Here is a 20,056-nt window from a genome sequence, read left to right as displayed (position 1 = left end):
TAGGCATGCCTTCAACTTATTGTTCGAGCAAAAATTATGTTAGGCATGAGTCACTTTGGAAGTAGGATATGACCACAGCCAGCAACCTGTGGTCGCGTCCGTGGCTGTGACCCCAGAGGGACCACAACCTGCACTAATACAAGTTTCATCCCTCTCGCCCTGGCCTCTGCTCAGATACAAGAGATCCAGGTCGACGGCTGAGGGGGAGGACAAGACTGGGACAGAGCTGCATCTCGGACCCTCGCCAACCTTTTTACAGGTGACAATAAATATTATTTCTCTCTCCCGCTCTCTTTTAACCCCGAAACTGAGAAATACACACAGATATACCACAACCTGCTTCGGTGAAAAGAAAACCAACAAAAAACTAAGTGGACCATCCGTCATTTGGTCGCACCTGCTGGCCTTCGAGTAGGGCAATGTAACTCGTCCCTATATATCTATCCGGCTAAATAAAGATTCCTCTCTCTCTCTCTCTCTCTCTCTCTCTCTCTCTCTCTCTCTCTCTCTCTCTCTCTCTCAAGTCGCTGTTTCCGAATACCAACACTGTTTTAGAAAAAGTTTTATTAGACACTATACGTTGACATCTGTGATGACGAATGACCAAGACTGAAAACGTGCACGAATAACAACAAGGGACACTGCACATAACATAACTTATGTCGAGGAAATACATCAAAATTCACTTCTAAAGAGAATTTATTGGGTACATAAATACATACAAAAAAGCACATTACTCACAGACCAAAGCACTATACAATTGGATTGGATTGGTAAAACGTTTATTCGGGGCCTGCAGTAGAACGCGCGCTCGCGCGCGCGCGTTCCGGACGGGGCCTACGTCGTCCTCTGGGCACCGGCCGCTCGGCCTGGGTCCCCGCTCGCCGTGGCCGGCTCGCTGGTTCCCTGCCGGGCCAGTGCCTTGATGACCTGCTGGACGGCCCAGAGTTGCTCCTCTTGATTGTCGCTCCCTGCGGCTGCTTCCAGTCGCAGCGGGATCCTCCCAGACTTAGCTTCTTCCTGGTACTTGATACAATTCCACAGCATGTGTGCGAAGCCGGCCGTCTCCGTTCGGCAGACTCTGCATTTGTCTGTCGGGTGCGTCTCGGGATACATTCTATGCATCAGCGACGGACTGGGGAGTGAGCCCGTCTGTAGCTGTCTGAATAAAACGGCTTGCTCTCGACTGAGCCCCGAGCAAGGGGGTGGAAGAGTTCTGCGAGCTAGGCGGAACACCTTGGTTATTTCGTTGTAGTCGGTCATTCGGTCTTTGGTGCTGAACCACAGCGGCCAGTCGACCGAGGCGCGGTCCGTTAGCGCGCGCGCCTCGGCGTGTGCCGTCTCGTTGTGGTTGGCGTTGCGGTCTGACGCCTCGCCCGCGTGCGCCGGGAACCACTTCATTCTCACTTGTCTGCTGCCATCGTCGTTTTTGGTTGCCTGCAGTATGCGCACAGCTTCTTTCGCTATCCTGCCTTTGGCGTAATTTCTCACCGCCTGCCTCGAGTCGCATAGCACTGTGTGGCAGTCGCGGTCGGCGATGGCCAGGGCGATGGCCACCTCCTCCGCTTGCTCTGCCTTGGTGCATCTCGTGCTGGTGGTCGTGCGAACGGTGCCGGTCGCGTCGACGACGACCGTTGTGAACCCGTGTATCTTGGCATACTCAGCCGCGTCAACGTAGCGTGCGTGTGTGTCGGCCGCGTGCTTGTGTATCAGCGCCTTGGCTCTCGCTGCTCTCTTCCCTTTGTTATACTCCGGGTGCATGTTCTTCGGTACCGAGTCCACTCTGATGTTGCGCCTGATCTCATCGGGGACGGGGAGCTGCGTCTGCTCCCTGCCTTGATATCCAATTCCCAGGTTGTCCAGGATTTTCTGGCCGGTCTTGGTCGAAGACAGTCTTTCGAGCTGTGCGGCACGTTGGGCCTCCGCTATCTCCTCCAGCGTGTTGTGCACCTCTAGCTGCAGGAGGCGTTTGGTGCTCGTTGTTTCGAACAGTCCTAGTGCCGTCTTGTAGGCTCTGCGGATGAGTATATCTATCTTGTTTCTCTCGCTCTTGTTCCACTTGTGGTAGGCCGCCACGTACGCTATGTGACATATGACGAACGGGTGGATCAGTCTGATCAGGCTCTCTTCCCTCATTCCACTTTTCTTGTTCGTGACTCGTTTGAGTAGTCTCGTGGCGTTCGCCGCTTTCGCAATGAGCCGGGTGACGGTCTCGCCGTTTCTACCGTGCGTCTCGATCGTCATCCCCAACACTCTGATCTTGTTGACTCTTGGGATAGCGTTTCCCTCTCTGGTCTTGACTTTGATTGCCTCGTACTCTCTCGGGCTGCTCTTGGGTTTGCGGTGCTTGACGGGCGGGTAGACGAGGAGCTCCGACTTGCTCGGCGAGCATCTGAGCCCCGTTCCGTCGAGTTGGTCTTCGATCGCATCAACGGCCGCCTGTAGGGTGGATTCGATGTGGGCATCGCTGCCCCCTTCCACCCACAGCGTTATGTCGTCCGCGTATATCGTATGTCGGACTTCCTTGATGTTCCTGAGCCTTTCGGCCACTCCTATCATCACGAGATTGAAAAGCACCGGCGAGATGACCGATCCCTGAGGTGTGTCTGTGCTTCCCAGCTTCTTCTCCTGTGCTTGGAGGTCCCCCGCTCTGAGCTCGGTTTAAGAGAATTTTATTGGTACTGAAGGTTCTGGTACAGGACAAGGCTTCATGATGATCTTTTGACACAGCGATAAAGGGCACTTACAAAAATGTTACAAGAATACAATGAGCATTCAGGCATACAAATGTGCTATTTGGTTATTACATCCTACTGGTGTTTTACACATGTTGACATTATGCAGCATCTTGTGTACAACGCAAGGAGATGATATGCAAGTAGACAAAAATACAGGCAAACACTCGTCCACCTTCCTAGTAAGGAAGGATGGACGCGGTCACTTTTCCATTAACAATGGGAATGAAGCGCGTTGACTAATGCAGGAGGAAGGCCTCCTCCCCGAGCATTACAAGTTCTTCATTTAGATGCTTCTATAAAAGAGTTCTGAAACGATGGAGCAGAGGGAACATGGCTCTCTGCGGGCGTCCCCGCAGACGCGCATATCCTCTCCGCTTCCAAAGTACGAAAGCGCCAATGCGCATGAAGAGTTCGGCAAAGGCATCTCGGTGACGGCTTTGCCACTGAATATGTGTCTGAAACATGCGGGTTACAAGGCGCCAAAAAATGCGCGCAACCTGACATTCGTAGACGGCGTGATTTAAAGTTTCGGTGCGACCGCATTGCGGGCATGAGGCGGAGGGCGCCACGCCCCACGCCGCAAGACGGTCGGCCGTGGGTAGCGCTTCCCATTGCCGGAACCAAGTAAAGCTTCTTACATCTGCTGGGAGGGAAACAATGGTGGGATTCATCCGCCTTCTTTTGCGCATTTTCCTGCATTGGTCATCGTCAAGAGCTTGGAGCGCTACACCTTCACAAAGCTCGCTCGCAGTCATTTCTCTAGGGTCACATTCAGGCATCGTGTTATTAAAGAAATGCAATGAGTTAATTACATACATGTAAAAGGGTGGCGGTCTCTCGGCCGGACAGCTCGCTGCCTCGATACATTGTGTCAGAAATCAGGTCCCACATGGTTTTCAAGGCCGATGCACGACACATGACATCAAGATCTGGGATGCTGAAGCCTCCCATGTTGGTAGGGAGTCGAACAATAACTCTTGCCACGCTTTCCGCATGGCCATCCCAGAAAAATGAGCCACACAGGGTGGCTAAACTCTGAAGGACTCGACGAGGAGGACGTGTGACCTTGGCAACATAGAAAAGAGATGCTATGATGGAAGTTTTGATCAGGTATGCGCGTTCTGAGAACGGTAGGTGAAAGGTTTTGGCTATTTCTGTTCGCTTTTCAGCTTTGCGTTTTATTTCCTTCCAGGTGGTGCGGGCTACTTCTCCGGACGCCAAAAACGTGACGCCCAGGACTTTGACACCATCTACAAACTGCACTCCGTCTGAGAAGTCACCCTTAAAAGACCCAAAGCTGAGAGCTTGGCTTTTAGCTGGGTTGAGACGCGCTCCCGCCAGGTGGCTATACGTGTGCAGGAGCTCAGCTTCCAATGAAAGACTGCGGATTCTTCTCGCTTACCGAAGCGATCAGCCCGGGAGGTCGTATTTTCCAGCACAGACAGCTGTGCCAGTGACGCTGTGAATTAGAGCGCAGTACCTTCACCATGCCTTGGATAATAATGTCATGATTGCCGACTTGAGCCCCTCACATTGCAACAGCTGCACTTTTATATCCTCATAAAACAACAGAGCTTCGCCACATGTTGCCTTGCAGTAGAGGAAATTTATTGTCTTCCACACACATAGGTATTTGTATATAAACACACACGCACTGTAGCACATACATGGGAGGGAAACGAAAGGTGCGATAAATTCCCTAACTAGCAACAATCACATAATTATAGTCATTCCGTGTTCATCCATACCCACAGAACACAAGCTCGAAAGGAGTTACAATGAGAAACTTAATGACAGATGATTAAATCTTATATGGCAATACATTTCCTGATTTATTTATAGGAAGGGAAAGGCGTGGTAACTGTCTCACTTGTTTTTCGTGGAAACCGCAACCGCGCCGTAAGGGAAGGGAGGAAGGTGGGCGTGAAAGTGGAAAGAGAGAAAGAGGAGCCGTAGTGGAAGGCTACGGAGTAATTTCGACCACCTGGGGATCTTTAACGTGCGCTGACATCGCACAGCACACGGACGCCTCTTCGTTTCGCCTCCATCGAAACGCAGCCGCCGAGGTCGGGTTCGAACCCGGGTACTCACTTCCTCATGATTCGAGGTACGTAACAAATGGGGGAGGGGTTAGTATGGCAAAGCTGGCATAACAAGCCTGCCGTTTCCGAACGACGAAGAAACGGGTGTGCCAGCGCTGCAGAAACCGCGCCTCTTTATCTCTGTCCAGTTGATCAGAGAAATACTTCCACAATAGAAGACGCAGTTTCTGCAGCGCTGGGTACATGGCCCTGGCTGGTTGCCTGCGGATTAAAATGCCCCGCCGGGGTGGTGCAGTGGTAAGACGCCCGACTACTGTGCCGGAGTTTCCTCTTAATACATTGGTACAGGAAATAATGTCTCAATAAGAACTTTTGTCATCTGTCTTCTGGATAGACTCTATAGGTATCCCAAGGAAAACCGTACAGCGAGGAAATGGAATGCTTCGGCAACTTCCTTAAGAAAACCCCACAAAGGACCCTCACTCCTATGACCAGCGGGCGCAAACAAATTAGGCAAATGGGCACTTAATCGTCTATTAAACACAGCAAGGAGGAAGGGATGGCTTGCTGTTTTAAAATAGAAAAACATTGAAACAAGCTGATGAACAAACAAGGGCTGAAGACCAGCTCCACCAGCCTCCAGAGGGAGAAACAAAACAAATTATCTCGGTGCATAGGCTCCCACTGAGAGCGCCACACAAAAGTAGCAAAATTTTATGCGTGGACTGTACTTTTTGTCTTGCACAATGCAACACCTGCATTACATAAATAAGCTTAGAAATCAGGAAGACATTGCAAACTTGTGCTCGTGCATATAGAGAAAGCTCCCTACCCATCCATGCCTGGGTTTGTCGCTTAACTGATGAGATCTAAATCCCAGTGAGGCTCACTATTGCGATGTTGATGCAAAGGAACTTCCATATACTATAAGTTTTCGGAATCCCACCTGATACCGGCAACAAATTTAGGCTTTGTACCCCTCTGACCTAACCAGAATCCCTTTAATTTATCAAGGTTAAGAGATTCCCCGAACTATCACAAAAACGCTCAGTTACGCGCAAAACCTTAGTCGCACTCTTTTTATCGGTACAGAAAAGGGCAAAGTAATCGGCATAAGCCAAACCCTTAATTTCGCATTGCGATAGTGAGAAGCCACGAGCACATGGAAGCATCTCCGTTTCGTCTCCAACGAAGCGCAGACGCCGGCAGTCGGGTTCAAATCCGGGCACTCCAGAGCAGTAGACGGGCATCTTAACCACTGCGCCACCGATTCTTGTTTCTCTGTTACCTGATTTCTCATAAGTACAGAAAGCGTTCGAGCAAGTAAAATAACGTGCTTGCCGTGCCACTTGGCAGACAACCGCATCTAATAGACTTTCATTTGAACCAGTTTGTCCAACACATTTAGTACAACATCATCACCGCACTGCTAATGTCTCACAACTTCTCTTCATTTGCATACAGTTTCAATAAAGTAACTGCACATCAGTCACGCCTCCAGGTCACATGACGAAATGCCATCCCACTACCTCAAATGCTATGGTGACTCAACAACATAACAAGGTCATCCTGAATAGGCTCGTTTTCAACCTTTAAGCGCCGAATTCCTCGTGCTGTAAAAGACAAATCTTTTCTCAGCGTCCTTTGTAAAACATCGCAGTAGATACCGCATCTCAGCAGTCGAGAAATACGTGTTCTATTATAAATGTTTTTCTTTTCTTTACAAAGCAAACATTGTGACTCCACAGTACAAAAATCCCCTTTTTATCTAACCACGTTTTCACTGGCGAGGTTCAAGTGTGTATTTTAAGAAAGAACGTGTTAACACCAGGGGCAACAACCATTCTTTTCATTCTTTTGAGCACATCATTTCCTGGCCCTTCCGCGTACATGGTCCTATACAGAGGGGCTGGGAAAACATTAGCAATACCATCCTTATACAGCCGCTTACCCGCTACATTTGACAAGTATTGCAAAGAAAATCTCACCCGTAAAAAAAGCGAAAGGACCGAACCGCCAAACCAAAAAGTGTCTGGCATTCTGGCATGGAGAATGGGATATCCAGCCGGAGACGTTTGGCAATGTGAAGTGGTCTAAAACGCCAGCGGTTTACTTCGGAGTTCCGCTTGACCAGTAGGAATGAAAAAGTGAATGAAATGCGTGTTAAAACAAAAGGTTGGATGGGATGGAATCTCGAAATTTTTGCACAGGCAACTGCGTGTAACACTTCTTTAGTGGCAAAAATCATGTACCTTCTTCAGGTATTGTACTGCGCGAGAACCAATATTCAAAGGTTTCATCTTGTTTATGCTGCATTCATCTGGTCGCCTCAGTGGGAGCGTATCAGTAGAGACAGTCTCTTCCGGTGTGCAAGAGACGGAGGCCTTTCATTGGTACACCTGTATGTGAGTGAGTTGGTTATGAGGTTTTGTTACTTCCGCGATAAAAATGACCCCTTCTTATGTGCTGACCTCCGACAAAATTAGCGGTCATTTCTAAAGGCAAGCAAGTGAAGGCAAATTAACTTATATTTCGCACGAGAACCTTTATTAATATCCAGTACGCGCGCGACCATGGGTGCTGGTAAAAATGTCCCCAGAAGGTCCGACGCTAGGAAAAACGGCCCCAAAAGAAAATGCCCTTGAAGAAGTGGCCAGTACGAAAAAAAAAGAAAGAAAAAAAGGAAAAAGAATGTCCTTTACGCAAAAAAAAAAAAAAACTGCCCTCAGAATGAATCCATCCAGAACTAACTTGGAAATAATTTCATATTTTGCGTAAGGTCTGGTTCCCGGGGTTTCTTATATATTTTCAGGCATCGCAAACGACATGGCGAAAAAGAGTGGTGAACGAGCCCAGCAGGCCATGCCATGAGACTATTTCTGCACAGTGTGTGGTGCCGTGTTCCCCATCTAAGAAGTATCGCTCATTAGGGCCGGTCTAAGGATAATGTTAGTCATATATTCCATCATGATCGCACGACAGCGCAATGGCAATATATAATCTTCCAGTTTTTCTATATCACGCAAGTGTCAACTGCAAGAAAGACGAAACAGAACGGAAAGCATTGCGAGGGCACGGCCATGTCTACCATTCCTGCTACTAAAGGCGGCGTCATCCTGCAGGCTGTTCCGATGAACGGGAAGAACCGTTGCAAATCATCGGCTGTTATGCAGCAGCAGAGGCCCAAGAAGCTTCCCATTGTTTTATTCACGGATATGGCGAGTGATACCGAAGCAGCAAACAACTTGCGATAAAGAGCCCACCATGCCCAAGAAACGAGTAGCAGTTTTTACGGTGTAAGCGCAATAATTTAGTTATAACGGTGCGATTGCGCATTAGCCTCCATCCAAGCTCAGCAGTACGACTAGAAAGCAAAGCTATACGGCTTTCACAAAAACTCTGTAGTTCAAGAAATATTCATTCTGATTCGGGATTCGAACCCAGGATCACCGCCTCTCCGCAGATGTCGCTCGATACCCACTATAAGCTTTAACCCGGAAGACAATCAAGAGCGGATCAGACGCTATGGCGAGAATAAATTGGCCAAGGTCTTGAAGTGTGAATGGTGTTGTTCAGAAGTTTAAGGAATGCACCAACTTAGAGTGGATCTGAAATAGTAATTACGTAATAATAATTGACGGCTCTCCGCAAACGCAGTTGGAACCTACCATCGTGCTTGCAACATTATGCGTTCGCGCTAGTCAAGAGCCATCAAAATGTACGCAGCAGATAAAAAGACCACAGAGCAAACACAAACAAAAACACACAACATACACATACGTGCACATAAAAAGGGGTTCCTAGAATTGGGTGATAACAATTGCTTCGCGACGATTCCTTTACACGAAGTAAAACAGCCAGGTATACGACGCTGTGTCCAAATGCATGACATCCTGATAAGCAGGAGCACAACATTTTTTGCGAGCCATTTTTCTTCAGGGGCGTTTACACCGGGTACCTTTTACTAGAACCCCACGACCTTATATTCACGCACTTTATTGTAGCGTACACGCCCGTATAGACAGCTGCTCGTGTTCCCAAAATGTGAGCGCCTTGTCCTACGTTCCATTGTGCCTCTGCAGACCTATCTGAGCAAAGATTCCGACAGGCCACTTTTAAGACGCATATAAGCTGCTCTGTGCTAAATGAGTTTTTAGGAACCTTTATCAATGGCGCTTTAAGGTTATTAGCGCACTGACGTGTTACCTGCCAAGGCACGTCTACATACCCGCTAGCGGACGTCATGGGAATAAGCTTATCCAACAAGTTGACGTGGTGCAAGTGGGCAAGCATTTCTGAAGGCGACTTAAATTACACAGGAAACTTCACTCGAATTACAACTGAACAAATAAAGTGCACCACGGCGTCTGCCTCCTCCCCTCGAAAACTGCTCTAAAAACCAAGTGCTGAAGCATTCGTTTTTTTGTGTGTGTTTTTTTTGTTGTTGTTTTTTTTTTGTCTTTTTTTGCATGTGATTAAAGTCTCGACGCGGTATGCGCGTCACGGTCGGATGCAAAACAAACAAAGCTAACAGGGGCGCAAGTTTACCTCGAGATATGTGACTTAAGCGTTTCTACTGGTACTGTACAGACATCAAGTCAAACTAAGTTTATCACCTCGATAAAAAAAAAAAAAGTCTGTTTATTCAAAAATGGCCCCGTGGTCACACCGCAGGTTTCATGTGTCCCGCGTCAGTGCCTGCTCCCGCCATGATGCATGGATCTCCATGCGTTAATTAATAATCGTAAACTAATAGTAATCAAAGCGGACCGGCTAACGAAAATTCAAACTATGCTTTATTTTCCCAGCTAGCTTGCGGAGTCGAGCGCTTTGTCAGACGAGCGGCAGATAGCTCGAGAGGGAACTTCCGGTTATTGCCTTGACTTCCGGCAATTTCCGGAAGCCGAAACTAAACGGTCGTTTGTAGCTCGGTACGTCCTTAGCAGGCCAGTCAGTCGGGCCACACATAAGTGCAGAAGTGAAAAGTGTGCTGTTATCTGCATTCATCTGCACTACTATGCCACTGCTGGCCTCTGAAATGCGTTAGGCCGGTGTCACATGCAAGCAAAAACGCTTGCGATTTCTCCCACGTCGGCGCAAAAGCCTATTTCAGCTGTCGCGGCGGCTCGAGCGACGCAGCTCCAATACATTGGAAAATTTTCGCTTTGCCGCTCGCCGCTAAGTTCGCTGAATCGCTTGCATGTGAACGAGTCTTCATCTGTCGTTTGCTCTGAAATGCACGAGCTCGCTGCGATGCGCGGAAGCAGACAAGATCGCATGTTTCCGCACGCATTGCCATTCGTGGATCTTGTCTGGTTTAACGTCCCAAAGCGACTCAGGCTCTGAGAAGCGCCTAAGTGGAGGGCTCCAGAAATTTTGACCAATGTGCACTGCCATCACACAGCACTATAGGGCGTTTCGCCTCCACCGAAAGGCGGCCGGGATTCGAATCCCCATCCCTGGGCACTGTAGTCGGGCGCCCTAACCCCTGCACCACCTTGGCGGGGTTTAGAGCTTGGAACATCGGATACTTGGCGCGTCTGAATCGGGTAACTGCGGTATCTGATGGAAGTCTTGAGGTTGACCGCAAACCAGGTTACCCGATATTTAGTTCGAAGTGCGCGTGAATCATACAAAAAAGCAGCTAAAATAGGAAAAAAAAAAAAACGCACTAGGAACTATGCCAGCCAGCACTGCCCATATTTGTTTTAAAGATATTTTGAATAGTTCTCATAATTATCCAGTCTAATGTACCATAAGGAATTAGTATGACAGTCTATTGCGTCGTAACAATGCAGTAACTGCTACAAACTCAAATATCTGCCTTGTCTGAAGTTCATTTTTATGTTCTACAATGGCTAATTCTTTTTGAAATTTATTTTCTGCCCGTCGTCTATTTTGTCTGGTTTTCGTACACAACACCGTATACGCAAGTGTACCCCTGTTTTACAGTTATTGTTTCATATCCCATCTCTTCCTTAATTAGTGCATCTTAATATCGACTCCTTCACTAGTCCGCTAGTGCGCCTTAGAGGCAATTTAAGTAAACGCATCTATAGATAAGCTGATAAATCCAATTGCTACAAAGCACCTTGATGACGATATAAGCACCTAAACCAAAAATGACGCAAAGCGTCAGAGTCCTAACGACGATCGCCACGGCTGCGTGTAAAGTAAAACTAATGCTGAGCGTTACTTCACCAAAGTCCAAGCAATAAACAAACACTGCAGACTGCGAAGAACGAAAAACACGGAATTAGATCTGGTGCAGCGTGCTTAGATTCCGTGCAGTTCGCCGTAAGCATCAAGCCCCATTCTAACCTTCCTTCCAACCCCTCATTTCAAATGCACAGTTCATGACTACTCACTGGGTGAAGGAGAGAGTGCGAGTCGTCGCTCGTCGCGTCCTCGTCGTGCTCCGGTGATTCCATGGGAAGTCCGGGGAGACGGCAACGCAAACACAGCACCACTCGCTCACATAGGCACGTTGCGAAAGCTGGCCGCTGGAAACGGATCCGTAGATGGAGGTAAGTCAAGCAAGCAAGAGCACGAAGTCTCTAGACGGGTCAATCCAAAATGTGGATTGACGATAGTCTTGAGGTATGGCCGGTAAAGCAAAGATGGATGCATTGATATCTGGGTACTGTTCTAAACAGTGACCATGATAAGGCGCAGAGCTTATAAAGGTGTCCTTATCTCAGATTGCGGGCTACTAACCCGAGCTTCGCGTTATCTGACATGTCTGTAGGCTTGTTGAAGCGGTATCTGGAACACGTGTCTTACGATTTCGGCGGGCATTTTCTTCTTGGTTACAGACACCGTTGCCTGTTGTACAGTCTGTGGTGCCGCTCGTGGATGAACTCACTGTCCCTGCCTGAGAACCAGTGACACGCCTTAGTGACACACGTGGGTACGCGACGAGAGGACTTGGGGCAAAAACAAATCGCTCCGTTTGTGTTAGCACCACTGGCGTTCTCGCCTCCTTCATTTGATACTTCTGTCACGCTGCATGATATTAAACATCGATGCTGTGTTGTTTGGCTGTCGCCAACAGGCCTGAAGTTCTCATCGTGTCTGCGATAAAATACCCACTGCAGTTCGATTTTTCTTTTATTTTCAACGTAAACGAAGCTGACTAGATTGTCTGCACGACTCTGAGGATTACTTGTAAGGCGCGCCCCTCGGAAGTGGGCCGGACAAATGATGAAACTCCAACGAAATCACATATTTATTGCGTAAGCAGCTAGATAGTCTAGATTTTGAAGGTCGTCAACGCTGACGAGGGCGAACATCGCAGGCACCGCTCGGAGGAATTGTAGTAGAGTACTATAGTCTAGTCAACCAGCGCCGCCCACGAGGGCTCCCGTGTCGACTTGACAAACAGCTTTCCGAGAAAAGGAGAAAGTTGACGAGTTTCTAACGACGCTGCACACGTTGGCCGCCAGATGTCACTCGGTTGCGTAAGAGAGGCCAATCCGCGAGCGCTCGGTTGCCGGACTGCGAAACAGCGCCCTGTTCGAGTCGCCTCAGATGGACGCTGGCCTCAGGTTTGAACAGGCAGCGAACAAGGCGAGACTGAAAAGAAGCGTCAGCAAGCAGCAAGGTAACCCGAGTTCAGGAGAAGAACTTAACTTGCACGGCCGTTGCGACTTTGAACGTGCACGTTATTCCAAAGGCAGAAATAGAAACAGTAGAACACTAGCAACAGGCATTGTGCAAGTACTGCGACTCTGGCAGCCAATCAAAGCTCACGTGGCCAGCAAGAGAGAAAACATCAGCGAAGTGAAACCTAACACGACATTTTACAAGTATGCGTACAACTGCTCATAATCCTCGTGAGACAGATGGAACAGTCGACCCGTCATGATCACTGTAAATGGGTGCCGACTACAGAGCAAGACTGACTCGGGAGAGGATATTGTAGTTGTTGCTTATGACTTCCGTGGTAAACCCAGACCTCAACAACTCAAAGTGCCGAGAAGGCTGAACGAAGAAAGTTTAGATCAGTTTGGTGAATCCTGAGCAATTGGAACATGGAAAGAAATCCGGTTATCTCATAAAATTGGGGCGAAGAAGGTCTGACTCCCCCCTTCTTGGTACTTCCAGAAATGCGCACTTTTCCTATTTTGTATTCGCTTTCTGATCTTTTAATATCGCGTTTTCGTAGAACCACATACTTCTCTCTATTCAACGTATGCGAGAGTTCGGTTCAGTCGAGTTCCGTTTGACGCGTGTCAACCTATTACATCATGACTGCAACACACTTTTTCTTTCCGTTTTACAACCTCCAAAGGTGTGCTCTATCTTCTCGCAAAAGGTCACGACGTGCGATCGACTGTTACGCCGTGGAATAAACACCGCCCACCAAATGCAATAAGCGAGGCGCGGAAAGCCATAGCCCAAAGCGGCGACGCGCATTCACAGTTCGAAACGAACTTAAGCAAAGAAATGGCAGAATTGGAAGAAGATAATAAAAGCAGGGAGAGCAGAGGAAGAAAGAAGACAAGGGGGCGAAGAGGGAGCGCAGGGGGAGAGAAGGCGCAGGGTTCTTTCCACCACGTCGCTACACTTTCTCTTCCCGGTAACAGCGCTTCGACCGCCGGGTTCGATCGGCGTACTGTTCGAACCACCACATGATCGAGCGGACGGCGCCGACAGGCCGGACTGGCTAACAATGGCCAGTCACGAAATGGGTTCATTCACAGGCCCCTCTGGACCCTTCCAATTCCTTCTTCTTTTTTTTTTCCGTACCTCTCATTTTCTACCTACCTTCCTCCCTTTGAAGCCATCGCCCTTCCCTCTCCCTTCCTTTGGACTTGCGCACAGCTGTCTCCTCCCATGAACCAGCCTGAGTCGACGCCCTGGGCGCGAGCTGACGGGCTCTTTTGCTTCTTCTTCAGGTGCGTCTACCCAGAAAGTTCCCCATTCGTTCTTTCATCTTCAAGTACCTCCTCTTTTCACATGCGCTTTCCCGACTAGTTTGTTCCGGACTGAGCATTGAAGCGGGAGAGAGGGGGAGGTTGGAGAGAGCGCTAAGAAAGAGCCGTGCCCGAAGAGAAGCCAAGCTCATACAAACAGAGGGTCTGACCCGTCCTTGCTTTCGCGGTTCTGCTACTGCCTACGCAACTGGTCTCCTGCTCTGTTCTAACGTTACGTCCCTGCCAGGTTACCACTCTCCCGCTCTATATTATCTCCCGAGTTCATCGTCGCAACGAGGCGCAAACCGACCCATTATCGGGGGAAGAAGATTGTGGAGGAGGTGGCGGCGTATTTGATCCACTTTATTAGCCGAGAGGTAAATTACGGAGAAAGCGTAGCGAAACGGAGAAAAATAGAGAGAGAACCAAGACAGGAAGTGTCCGCGGCTCGGCCCTCCTGATCAGCCTCTACTTCCACTTCCCTATGCAGTGTCTCAAGCAGCGGCGGCACAAGTGCCTGCGGACTTCTATACACCTAGCCTTCAGGGACCCTGCTCCTTACTTCCTCTCTTCCCCACAGAGAGACCCTCTATATACGCCGGCCCAGCAAAAGCTCTCGTCTTTTGGGCCTGTGATGTGCGCCGCGAAAATTGGCTCTCGGTGGGACATCTTTCACGGTGGCCGCGTTCAATTCGGCCAAGAATTATGGAGAGCTCCCTAGGCCCCTTAGGGAGCGAACTGAGGAGGAGGCAGCTCTGCTCCCTTCACCTCTTCCTTTTCTTTCTCCCTATCGCCAGGAAACGTGCAGAGGAGAAAAGGGGGCGAAGAAAAGGGACGAATAAGAGAATAAGGAAGTCTCGTGGTGAACAGAGTATAGGGAGGGTGCAGGGAAGGAAAATCTGTTCCCAACTGTGTGGAGGACACATGGATCCCAGTTTTTGCGAGAGCATCACCGCCCTCTAGCGACGCCACGACTCGTAAACAAACTGGTCTGATGTGCGCGCCGCCAGCGTCAACTGAGACACGCGCGACCGCAAGATTAAAGGTGCCGCCTTTGAGATAATCAAAGGCCATTATATGGACAGGGAAACTGAAGCGTGTGTTTGCACTGTCCAGCGCTATCACAAATGAATGAGTGTCGTTAATGAGATTGTCGTACAAACCCACCCCTATTTTGTTCTTTTTATTTATCACGCAGTATTATGGGGGAAATTTGCAGCTATAGCCGCGACTCTGAGTCTCTTTACTCGCCACCCCTTTAGTGGACGCTAAAGACAGGTCTTCCAAGTTCAGTGTACCTTCATCGCTCTCCATCAGTGTAGTATCTAGATCAAACGGTCTCGGGTGCCCCTGAGGAAAATTTTCATTCCCTTCAAGGGCCTGGACATGAAAGCACGGGGCGACGCAATCAGTAAACTTTTGGGCCGATTTTGCCAAGCTAAGGCGACAGCACTCTGTACGTCTGTACCAAGTGTGGAGTCGGGCCTAATTTTCTTCGAGTGTTTGCAGACCACAGCGTGATTTCGCGAATTCGTGTTGCGCTACGACCTGTGGCGGCCAGCGAAAGCCTCAAGGGCTACTCGATTCCAAAAGTATGTTGCCTACTTTTAAAGGCTTCAGTGGAAGGAACGGGCCGAGCGAGGAGCTCTCATAGGCCCGTACCCCATCGAGAGTGGTAAGAGTGGAGGAATTTCGTCCAACATGGATTGAATGGAAGGCAGGTCTCATTTTTAGCCTTGTTTTCTCCCTTTTTTATCCGTTGATTGTTGTGTTAATCAACGAAGAGAAATATTAAGGAATTCTCGATCTTTCTAACGCTCATACAAATAATCATAATAGTAATAATTGGTTCACAGGAAAGGAAAAGAGCAGTATCTGTCACATTTGTTTCTGTGGAAACCTCAACCACTTCGTGTATATTTACGAGCACTTACAAGACACCGTTTTCACCCACTCAGCAAGATTCTGGATGAGAGGCCGGACTGCAGTTTTACAACTGCACTCCGCTGCCATCAGTCGCAAGTACCGACAGGATATGCCCTCCCATATCGTCCCACCCAACCACCATGGACGATGGATAAACCTTTGGTGCACCTTCGTGTTCCCGGAATACTAAAAAAATCTATGGTACCAATTAGTGGACTCAAACAACTTACTCTGGCACACATCTGGTCAGAATATCCCAGTTATATTCACGTATACACCGATGGACCTGTGTCAGCACAGGCATCCGCTGCAGCTGTGGTCATACCAGCTCAGAAAACGACTCTGCATTTCCTTTTGGGACATACCTCTACATCAACCGCTGCCGAACTTGTAGCCATTCGGGAATCTATTCGCTATATATGTGGGGAACCACCTCAAAAATGGTGTATATTCACGGACTCGAAGACTGCATTACAAATTTTGGAAAACTTCTTACGCCACACTGCCTATCAGTCCCTGGCACTAAACATTACGGAGCTCATCACATCTGCCCAGCTGCAAGGCCACATGATAATGTTTCAATGGATTCCTGCCCACTGCGGCCTCCATGGGAATGAGCAGGCCGATGTTGAAGCGAAAAGCGCTCTCATCAATGGCTTCCGAACAGCTGTGCCTTTTTCAAGAGCGGATACGACGTGTTTTCTAAAGAGTTGTATGAATATTGCTACAGCGACTTACTGGGCTCAACCAGACGCCCGACACATGCGTCTAAGAAAGCTTGATCGAACATTTAAATTTACTGTTCCGCGTGATATTCCGCGTCATCAGACATGCTTGATACATCGACTTCGTTTAAACGTGGCTTTCACGCGCAAGTACTTACATTTAATTGGACAGATGGACTCACCGGAATGTTTAACTTGTGGCATCCCAGAGACTGTGGACCATGTATTATTGGTGTGTCCAGAGTATGCGACCGAAAGAAATGTGCTAGCTGCTTCCTTGAAGCGTTTAGACAAGAGGCCTCTGTCGGAGGAACTGCTGCTGGGCGCTTGGCAGGACAAGGGGAAGGGCATCCAGGCAGTGCGCGCTCTTTGCCGTTATTTGAGCGCCAGTGGACTTGATTCACGTTTGTAAAGCAAGCTGCTGTGTCTGTATATATATTTCATATGCCTTCTCCCACATCGTCACCCATCATGACCTTCTTTCTTCTCTCCTTCCCCTTCCCCAGTGCAGAGTAGCAGGCCAGATTTGAATTATTCGGGCCAACCTCTCTGCCTTTTCCTATCAATAAATCCATCTTCTTCTTCAACCACGCCGTAAGGGAAGGGAGGAAGGTGGGAGTTAAAGTGTAAAGAGATAAAAAGGAGCCGTAGTGGAGGGCTATGGAGTAATCTCCATCGAAACGCAGCCACCGGCAGTCGGGCTCTAACCCGGGTACTCCGGCACAGTAGTCGGGCGTCGTATACCACTGCACCACCAAGGCGGGGCTTCTAACGCGCATAAAGCTTGAGACCCACCGCCGGACACCAACCAGTAAAAATGGGTGCAAGTGTCCCCCGGCCTGGCGCTCGGATTTTCTAGGTGTGTTAAGCGTTAAAACTGATCGATTTATAGGAAGGGAAAGGCGCGGTAACTGCAGTGTCTCACTTGTTTTCTGTGGACACCTCTAAGCAACAGGTGAAAAACGCAGAAGGTAAAAATTGGATAAATTCGATGGAAAAGAAACAGTGTGTGGAATTATACCGAAAGTGGAAAAGACAGATCAGGAAGGAAGCTTTCTTTGGTAACTCAAGAGGCATGTGCCCTACTTTTTGAAGCTAGATCAGGGTGCCTTAGAACACGAAGCTACAAAAAGAAATTTAACATTGAAGATGACGCATGTGCTGTATGTGGTAACTCCAGTTAAACAATTGACCATATTATACTCGAATGTAATGGTATCCGGAAGTCGATGCAGGCGCAGTCATTTTTCCTGAAGCTCTGGGGTTTAGAGATACCAGTGGCTGGGTGAATAAACCGGCGGTGGAAGCTGGCAAAAAACGACTGAAAGATTTGTGGCTTAAAAGCAGTAAAGTGACATAATGTTAGTAATGTAGAAAAATTCAATAAATAGAATGATGGTATAGTTAACCAATCTAAAACAATAATTAAGATATAGGGAGAAAAATGAGCATGATAGGTACAGCTACCACACCGTTCTAAAGGGGACGCTCCTATATTCCATCCATCCATCCATGTGTGCGCTTGGGAGAGGCTCCGTAAACCCCGCTGATTACAGGTGAGGTTTGGTGAGGTTACAAGCACTCTTCACGGTCTCAGCCGCCAGGCGGGTCGCGTGCCGCTAATCGGCGGGATTTCCGCTCCGCAGCCAAACCTCCCAGGCTTCTCTACTATCAATGTTAATGCCGGCGCCTGGGGAATCGGCGCATTGCCATATTATATGATCTATCGTGCCTTTCTGGCCGCAAGTTTTACATTTAGAATCTTCTTCCTCCCCGGTCTGTATTAAGAAAACCCAGATAACTGCAGATGCAGTTATCGGCTTGTAATCGCCTCCAGATGCGCGCTTCATTGTTAGTGAGAGACCGATCTGAGGGAGGGTATACTTTTCGATCTAGTTTGTAAGATTCTGTGATCTCATAGTATGTGATAGCGCAATCTTTAATTCCCTTGCATTTGGGCAATCTCTACCCCCGGGCAGCGGTAGAACGGTCCTATCCCTGGAGATTGTGGGCACCTCCAACCCACAATCTCCAGGAATGATAAAGTGAAGGGTGGCGTTTATATATGACTGAGTTCCGTGCGAGAGGACCATTAACATGCTCTTGTTTGAAATCACTTGTGACGAGAGCCATAAGTGCCAGATACTGCGATTTGCGTAGAATAAAGAGCGAAGTTCTAGGCAAATCTCACTCGCGCGCGCCCGACTGAGATTTGCCTAGAAATCCCGGAAACGTCATCGGAGCCAGATTGATTGCGCACCTTAAATCAATATTTGAAGCTGAGGTTATGTTTTGACTAGTCCCGATGTGCCAGAGCAACTGCAAACGTAATTTTGGCTTTCTGGATTGTGTAAAGGTTCTTGTATTACATGATTTTTGTTACAGGTACCGCAATATAAAAGCGAAAATAGGGTTTTCACTCAAGCGCGCCGCATATTCTCGCTAAAATTCAAATTCCTCATTACTATTATGCGTAAGGAAAACTGTTTGGGATATAGGAAAAAGAGCATTCCTTGGTCGTACTTATATTCATTCATTGAATGCGTATAATGGGTCCCCATTTTTAAACTGAAGCCACCTGTTCACTGACTAGAATTCGCTTTCCCGTTCCGCACCCCCTCGCTTGCTTCGCGAGTGACTGACTCAAATGTAAAGCGACTGATTGCGTTTAGTGGGAAATATTAATAAAGCAGATGTCACTAGTCTATACTGCACAGCTCGAAGTAGAGCTCGGCCATGGAATGGCTAGAAGTCGCCGTGACTCGTCAATGTCTTTCTTTCTTTCCTTCCGTGCGACGTTTGATCGTTTCCTTCCTTTCCCGAAGAAAAGAATTCTCAATTCGAGAAACCGACTTCCTTTTCAACAACATTCTCACGGTGATGTGCTTCGATCGTGTTCGCTATAACCTCATATGTGACGCGCTGCACTGCCCAAGAGCTCGGAAGAAAAAGTCGGCAGCCAAGGGAAAAGTGGCATACTACAGTTCAACGAATCTTGCAAGAGTAAATTAACAGAGAAAACCGACGCCTGCGCATCACTCAGTGTTTACTTGTAGCTTTCCGCTGATGCCACCGTTGTTTGCTTTTTACCAATTTCATGCAGAACAAATACGATCGCATACTCTTCAATGTGAAGAACTGTGAAGGCAAATATTTAGCTTGTGCTAACGACATCGCAATATATTGTGTGCTCGGGGAGAGATCATTTCATGTAAGTCTGTTTTAAACAAGGTATTTTATTGTGGTGGGCCATAGTAACGTGAATTTAAACGCGCGTACAAGGATGCTAATTATCTTGAAGAACAGAGGCGGGTCAAGGGACCTGGCCAATGACCTCTGAAAGAGCGCAGCTATCACCATTTAGGATTCCTCTGAGTGCGTCATGTCGGTTTTGCCGCTTTAACCTAACTTCGACAAGGACTTAGACTCCAGCGTACTGACAAGATAATGATGACGTCATCGTGGTACGGCTTTCACGATTGGCGTGCGTCTTGTCGAGCAAGCAGCTGTTTTCGCAAGTAGTAAGAATGTAAATAATTGAGCTCACAATTAAATCGCTGAAAAAAAAAAACACCATTAAACATGCTACAGGTCTATAGATTTTCAACTGGAACATTATACAGCAAGTTAATTTAAGTTAATTTAACGCAGCGAATGCGAACTACCACAGACGTACCGGAAAAGCCGACCGAAGTGTTCTGTGTTGA

General features: G+C 48.1%; 1 protein-coding gene across 2 annotated transcripts in view; it reads right to left on the bottom strand.

The window, feature by feature from the left end:
- LOC146197094 (uncharacterized) overlaps positions 1-11,402 on the bottom strand; it is a 200,701-nt gene extending 189,299 nt beyond the window's left edge. Inside the window, exon 1 of one of the 2 annotated variants that reach the window (XM_084598839.1) lies at positions 11,149-11,402. In XM_084598839.1, coding sequence (XP_084454965.1) covers positions 11,149-11,211 — 63 coding nt within the window. In that variant the 5' untranslated portion in view covers positions 11,212-11,402. The remainder of the gene's footprint in view (positions 1-11,148) is intronic. The other variant, XM_084598837.1, reaches the window with a different exon arrangement.
- Between the last annotated feature and the right edge of the window lie 8,654 nt (positions 11,403-20,056).

This window comes from Amblyomma maculatum, chromosome 3, assembly GCF_055883805.1.
Source record: "Amblyomma maculatum isolate TAMU_Amacu chromosome 3, ASM5588380v1, whole genome shotgun sequence".
Classification (NCBI taxonomy): Eukaryota; Metazoa; Arthropoda; class Arachnida; order Ixodida; family Ixodidae; genus Amblyomma; species Amblyomma maculatum.
This window is presented reverse-complemented; position numbering and strand designations above follow the sequence as displayed.